The sequence below is a fragment of the Corylus avellana genome, chromosome ca2 (genome assembly GCF_901000735.1).
Source record: "Corylus avellana chromosome ca2, CavTom2PMs-1.0".
NCBI classification, from domain to species: domain Eukaryota; kingdom Viridiplantae; phylum Streptophyta; class Magnoliopsida; order Fagales; family Betulaceae; genus Corylus; species Corylus avellana.
Window position 1 is genome coordinate 31,346,228 of NC_081542.1, and position 7,606 is coordinate 31,353,833.

The 7,606-nt window shown below is 40.0% G+C and overlaps 1 protein-coding gene across 1 annotated transcript; it reads right to left on the bottom strand.

Moving 5' to 3' along the window:
* Nucleotides 1–5,551: 5,551 nt before the first annotated feature.
* LOC132171703 (berberine bridge enzyme-like 8) lies at nucleotides 5,552–7,384 on the bottom strand. Its single transcript, XM_059583091.1, has one exon. It carries the CDS (start codon nucleotides 7,333–7,335, stop codon nucleotides 5,731–5,733), a length of 1,605 nt encoding a protein of 534 aa, XP_059439074.1. The 5' UTR covers nucleotides 7,336–7,384; the 3' UTR covers nucleotides 5,552–5,730.
* Nucleotides 7,385–7,606: the final 222 nt, after the last annotated feature.

A 7,606-nucleotide genomic window follows, 5' to 3' on the forward strand; every position in this document is an offset into this window, starting at 1 on the left:
TCACTTGAACTGGAAATCATTAGAAAACGTACTGATGCTGCGATCGATCGCACTTGGGAGTGCGATCGATCCCAAAATTTCGAAAACCTACTGATGCTGCGATCGATCGCACTTGGAGTGCGATCGATCCCAAAATTTCGAAAACCTACTGATGCTACGATCGATCGCACTTGGAGTGCGATCGATCGCAAATTTCCGAAACCCTACTGATGCTGCGATCGATCGCACTTGGAGTGCGATCGATCTCCAAAATTTGAAAACCTACTGATGCTGCGATCGATCGCAGTTTTTTTTTTTTTTTTAGGACCATTAGGGTCGACAAATGTTGACCCTAATGGTCGTCAATTTTTTTTAATATTTTTGGACCATTAGCGTCCACATTTGTGGACGCTAATGGTCGACTAATTCTTTTGTGTACATCATCTTTAGAGTCAAACACATGCATCTTTTAGGGTCGATAAAGTGGACGCTAAAAGTCATCATTAGGGTCGACTCTAAGTGGACGCTGATAGTTAGTTTTTTTTTAATTTTTTAGGACCATTAGCGTCCACTTTTGTGGACGCTAATGGTTTAACTATCAGCGTCCACTCTTATTTGGACGCTAATAGTTATTATTATTATTTTTTTAAAAGGGATATTAGGGTCCATAAAGTCGACGCTAATGGTTAACTAAAAGTGGACGCTATTGCTTGACTATTAGGGTCGACTTTCGCTCCCGTTTACATCATCTTTAGGGTCCAAACATTGCGACTTTTAGGGGCGATAAAGTGGACGCTAAAAGTGATCATTAGGGTCGACTTTTAAGTGGACCCTGATGATCAGACGTTTGATCATTAGGGTCGGACTATTAGGGTCGACACTTTTAGGGTCGAAAAGTGGACGCTGTTTCCAACAGCGTCCACTTTAGGGTCTTTAGGGGCGACTTAAAGTCGCCCCTAAAGAGCTAATTTCTTGTAGTGTAGTAAGGAGTGCAACCCTCCTATTCAGAGCATCAGCAACTTGATTCAAATTCCCTGATTGGTGTCGTAAAGAAAAAGTGAACTCCTGAAGGTAAGCAACCCATTTGGCATGTCTGCGACTAAGCTTTTGTTGGCCATTGATATACTTGAGAGCCTCATGGTAAGTGATAAGGATGAACTCCTTCTACACCAGGTAATGACGCCAATGTTTCAAAGATTGTACAATGGCATAAAACTCCAAGTCATAGGTGGAATAGTTCTTCTTAGACCCCGACAACTTTTCACTGAAAAATGCAATTGGACGTCCCTCTTGGCTTAGGACACCTCCAATGCCAATGCCAAATGCATCACAATTAACTTCGAAAATCTTCTTGAAGTCTGGAAGAGCAAGAACAGGTGCTTCTATCATTTTCTTCTTCACCAATTGAAAGCTTGCATCAGCTTCTTTAGTCCACTAAAAAGTCCGACCCTTTAAGCACTCCGTGATTGGTGCAATCAATGTACTGAAATTTCGGATGAATCGTCGATAGAATGATGCCAATCCGTGAAACTTTGGACATCATGTAGGCTCTTGGGTGTTGGCCATTCTAGAATTGCTGTCATCTTAGACTGATTTGCATGAACACCATCAATAGACACAACATATCCAAGGAAAGTGACAGTAGTAGTAAGAAAGGAACACTTCTTCCGATTGACATATAGACACTCTTTTCGTAGCATGTCAATAACCTCCTTGAGGTGTTTTAGGTGTGTCTCCTGTGAGGAGCTATAGATTAGCATATCGTCAAAGTACACAACAACGAACTTCCCCATGTAAGGCCGCAACACCTGATGCATGAACCTCATGAATGTATTGGGAGCGTTGGATAGCCCAAAAGGCATGACCATCCACTCATACAACCCATGATGCGTTTTGAAAGCTATTTTCCACTCATCTCCAGGCCTGATTCTGATCTGGTGATACCCGCTTTTAAGGTCAATTTTGGAAAAAACCTTAGAACTTGCTAACTAATCTAGCATGTCATCTAAGCGAGGAATCGGGAATCTATATGTCACCGTGATTCGATTGAAGGCTCGGCTATTGACACACATACGCCACGACCCATCCTTCTTCCGAACTAAGAGAGCAGGAACTGCACATGGACTCATGCTCTCTCGGATGAAACCTCTTTATAGCAACTCTGTCACTTGGCGTTGCAATTGTTTAGATTCCATCGGGCTAGGGCGATAAGCTGGTCAATTGGGCAAGCTTGACCCCGGCACAAGGTCAATGTGTTGTTGTATATCTCTCATGGGTGGTAAACTAAGGGATGGATTCTTTGGCATCAAATCAGCAAACTCCGTAAGCACCTCTTGTAACTCAATGGACACTTCATCATCTACGTGGGCACCTTCTTCACATGGCATCATGGCGTATACAACTCCCTCTTCTTCTGCTTCCTCTAGGAATCAAGACATTGATAAAATATTTGTGCCATTTTCAATCACTGGTCCATGAATGACTCTTTCTCGTTGAGGTGCTAATACCATCTTCTTTCCCTTGATGCTCAAGGTATAGGTATTTCGTCACCCATGCTTCGATCATACTACCAAGGCCTGCCTAATAATAAATGACATGCATCCATAGACACTACATCGTACCATGCATTATCAAAATATTTTCTACCAATTGAAAAAGAGACCAAACATCTCTTATCTACTGTTACCTTACTCCCTTTTTTTAACCATGACAACTTGTATGGTTTTGGATGGTGATCATTCTTCAGCTAAAGCTTCTTAATTGCTTCATCTGACACCACATTCTCACAACTACCATTATCAATAATAAGCTTGCGAACTTGCTTTACGATTGTGCATGTGGTATGAAAGATATTGGTTCTTAACCAATCTTCTTTAGAATCATCTTTTAGAGTAAGCAAGCTTTTTCTAACAACAAGAGTTTCGTTCCCATCTCCATACAAAATATCCCCGTCATTGCCTTCATAAAAAATAGGATCTCCGATGTCGACTTGCTCTTCTACTATCTCATCCTCAATCAAGAGATTCTTACTCATTCTACTAGTAGATTTTCGGCAATCTATCGACCGATGACCAGGCTCCCCACATCTGAAACAACGAATGTTGGAATTGGAACTCTTGCCTTGCGTAGATTGAGGATTAGGACGAGGCTCTTGAGGATGGGTTCCTCGTGTATTTTGATCTCCTCTTGGTGTAGATCTGGTATTATTCCTGGCTTACTGCTTTTCTATAGTCAAGGTACGTTGGTAGGCTTCAGAAACCGTCCAAATTGAGTGGAGACTAAGGACGTCTTGTAGGGACTGCCGCAAATCGCCCAGGTACCATGCCACCAACTGCTCTTTAGTCTCTGACAAGTCATTCCGAGCAACCAATTGGTAGAACTCTTCAGTGTAATCATCAACAGATCTCGCACCTTGTCTCAGCATATGAAGTCGCTGAAATAATGTCTATGTATATCCGAAGGGTAAAAAGTGTCCCTTCATCTTCTTCTTCATCTTCTCCCAATCACAAATCTTTGGCTTGCCTTGTCTATCTTGCAATCGCTTTAGCTGCTCCCACCAAGCAGATGCACGACCTTTTAGTTTGATGGCGACAAGCTTCACCTTCATATGATTTGGAACCTCCTTATAATCAAAGATCCTCTCTACCTCATGCAGCCAATCAATGAAGCCTTTGGCTTGTAAAGTGCTTGAAAATTCTGGAAGCTCAACTTTGAAGCCTAAGTCTCCATGCCACCAATCCCGAACATGCTGTTCTCGACCTAGAACAGGATTGTGATATGGGTTCTCAAAATTGGATTATGAATTGCGATCATCCATCTCGCGATCCCTCTCCAAGTTTTGCGCCACTAGACGCTGGGTTAACTTTGTAACCTGCCTCTCCAAATCTTTAATCGTCACATCTCGTACATGGCGTTCATAGTAGGGGACTTCCTCATTCGGAACCTGCACACGCCAACCACGACCACGACCACGACCACCAGCCATAAAAACTGATGAAAAATTTACTCCAAGAAGACGCTAAGCTCTGATACCAACTGACGCTAGGCAGAACTAGAATTGTTCTGATAGCGTATAAAAGCAGTAGAAACTAAGATTTGAAGATAGAAAAAAGGAATTCAAGAAGAGAGAAAATAACAAATAGGGAAGAGAAAATTCCTAAGTACTCCAAATAAACAAATAGAAAAATAACTCTGAAAGACTTAAATTTAATTGATACTATAAACTGGATTGAAAAATAACAAAGACTATATGCCTTTATATAGGCTAGGCACCTCCTAAAGTAACAAGGAAAATAAAAGGCACACCTAAATGGAAAAGGAAAGCAAATCCTAATAGGAAAACAATCCTAATAGGAAAGGAAAAACCCAATCTTTATTGAAAAAGGAAACCTAAAGCATAAATAATAAATCTACTTTATTATTATTATTATTATTCTCATGCATCACATTCCCAAAATACTCTCCCCCTTTTTTTTTTAGAAAAACTATTTAATTTTTTTTTGCAAAGATTGAGGCATGGATATTTTTGTGCAAATACCGTTAAATTCGGACCAACGTCTTAATTTTTTATTTATTTATTTATTTTTTAATCCTAAAGCAAATGGGGGGTATTTTGGGTAAATGAAACGGAAAAGTTAACAGAGGGGTGAAATTGCAAACAACTAAAAGATGGATACACTAAATTGAGAGAAATTGAATTTTAGAGTAAATATTGTAAAAGTGATGACATTTCGGGGGTTAAGAGAAATTTTCCTTTACAAAATTTATGTTGTTTCTAAGTATCGAATCGCTTAAAAAATCACATCTAGAAAAAATGTTGTATATTATTGAGGCATTCATAAAGAAATGGGGTAACTTTACTTTAGATCCTTGAATTACCACGCGATTTGACAAGCCTCCCCCAAACTTTAAAACCTCTCAATTTGAACCCTTAAACTTTTAATTGCAGTCAATTTGAACCTCTCCGTTGGATTTTAAACGTTAAAGCTGAGACAATGACATTTATACCTCTAACTTTTTTATAAAATTTCAAATTTACTCTTAATTCCGAATTAAAATTTTTTAAAAAAAAGTTAAAAAAAAAAAAAAAAAATCAGGGATATTTTGGTCTTTTTAGTTATTGTTGTTAGAAGTTAATAGCTAAATCTGACGGATGGGTTCAAATTTACTACAATTGAAATTTTAGAGGTTCAAATAGAGAGGTTTTGAAGCTTGGAGTACTTGTCAAATTGCGTGGTAAGTCTAAAGTGAAGTTACCCCTAAAGAAATTTCTTTCCAAAAGACTTGTTTTTCACTTTTATAGAGACACTTTATTCTTTAAAAAAAAAAAAAATTGATTTTAGCTTAATATTTTTTTACAACATAAAAATAAAAAACATAATAAAACTACCCAATTCTCATCTTTAACACGTCACCTTAGAGGTCGTGATTCCCTAATTTGCTTGATTGTATTGACAGTTATGATAGTTGTACCACCATAGTCTGACCTTGCGAGGTAGTTGGGATCATAAACATACAGATTTACTGATTTTTACAGAAAGAAAGATTTATTTGGAATAGTACAGCTCTTTCGTGGGTTTGTCCGTCATTCCAGAAATGGGAAGAACTGCAAGCCCATGGAATAGTTTGACGAAAACTTTGAATGCATTTACATACCAATGCTTTGTTTTTCCAACAAACACTTCATTTATTTTGCAATAATCAACTAACTAATAAACCACAATTTCTAGATAACAATTAAGCTTAATTTGTTCATGGAAGAGGAGGGATGCTTTGTTCATTCCTGAAGAAGTTTCCAGGATCAACCTTCGTCTTAATATTCACCAACCTCAAAAAATTGCCCTTGAAATATTTGACTCCATAAATCCTTCCTTCCCAGTAGCTTTTATTGCCGTTATGGGTGATGCCCAAGTCAAGATCTTTGTAGTTGAAAAATGCTTCTCTTGGATTCTTGGACACAAATGGAGTCATGTATTTGTAAAGCGTTCTCGTCAAGTTTATGTAGTAATCCGTCACCTCGTTCCCGGCCTCATTCCAGTTTGCTGCGTACTGAATCTTGGCTAGATTCCCCGCCCGATGCGGGAACGGAGTTGCCTCCGCCGGAATCTCACCCATTCTTCCGCCGTAGGGATTGAATGTGAGTGCCACCGCCTTCAGCTCAATCAATCTCTTCCAAATAATCTCCAACCCTAGCTTTGAAATTGGGTTCTTCAAATAATCCGATTTCCTCTTCAAGTAAGTTAACGTTTGAGGTATTCGACTGAGCAAAACGTCGTCTGCGGTGCCGAGGGGCAAATTGGTCCAGAAAAGCACGGATTGGAGCCACGTCGTTTCGTTGCAACCCGATTTCTTCAAACCCAATTCTGGGAAGCTCTTGCTCATGACGGAGACAAGTGTTTCGGAGTCTCCGAGGAACATGCCGAGGAATGAAGCCCTGCCGGTGTTATTCCCGTCAGTTCCATTTACCACGTCCAGGATAAGCCTGATGAAAAGGTTGTTATCCAGCTTATCTGCAACATTCATCCACCTAAGCACGATGTCGGTGGCATTCTCTTCCAATCTCTTCTCTACCCGGAAAACAGTTACCGTTTCCGGTATGCGAACGAGGTTTATTTTATAGGAAACGACGACGCCGAAGCTCGCTGCTCCGCCGCCTCGAATAGCCCAAAACAAATCTTCTCCCATGGATTTTCTGTCAAGAAGTCTGCCGTTAACGTCAACTAGCTGCGCATCAACAATATTATCCACTGTGAGGCCGTACTTTCTCATCATATTGCCGTAACCGCCGCCGCCGAAATGCCCTCCGACACCGACAGTCGGACAAACACCTGCCGGAAAGCCATGTATTTTACTTTTCTCGGCAATTCTGTAGTAAACTTCTCCGAGAGTTGCTCCGGCCTGCACCCAAGCGGTCTCATTTCCCACATCAATGCTAATGTTACGGAGATTGAACATGTCAAGAACAAAGAAGTCGACTTGGGAAACGTACGACACCCCCTCGTAATCATGGCCGCCGCTTCGAATTTTCATCTGCAGGCTATGATTTTGAGCACAAACCACGGCTGCTTGGATATGGGATTCATGCAGAGCAGTGAGAATGAGAAAAGGCTTGTGGGTTGTGGAAGTGTTGAATCGAAGGTTTCGAATGTAAGATTGCAAAACAGAGGAGTAGGAGGAATTGTTGGGAGTATAAATTGCTGGAGAGATTGGGTTAGAGGGCTGAGAGTGGCTCAAAAGGCAGTCAATAAAGGGCGCATAAGAAGAAGAAGAAGAAGAAGGTGATCCAAATGCTTGCCATGAGAATGGGAGTAGAAAGATTGCAAGCAATGAAAGCATTGCTGGCCTTGAAACTCCCATGCTTGCTAACCTTGGATTGTGCTCAGAACGCTTGGGATGGTAATATATATATATGTATACTATATATATACGAAAACAGATAAGAATTCTATATGCATTTTGGCACCTCTAAATTTGACCAAGAAAATTCAAAGCAAAAGAAGGGAAAAGTAAGCTTATTAGAGATTGAGATTTCAATATATATATAATGGAAATTTAATAATTACATATTGGCATCAATTGAAGCACGCGCACAGTTTCCATATCTTTTGAATGCAATGAAAATAGATTG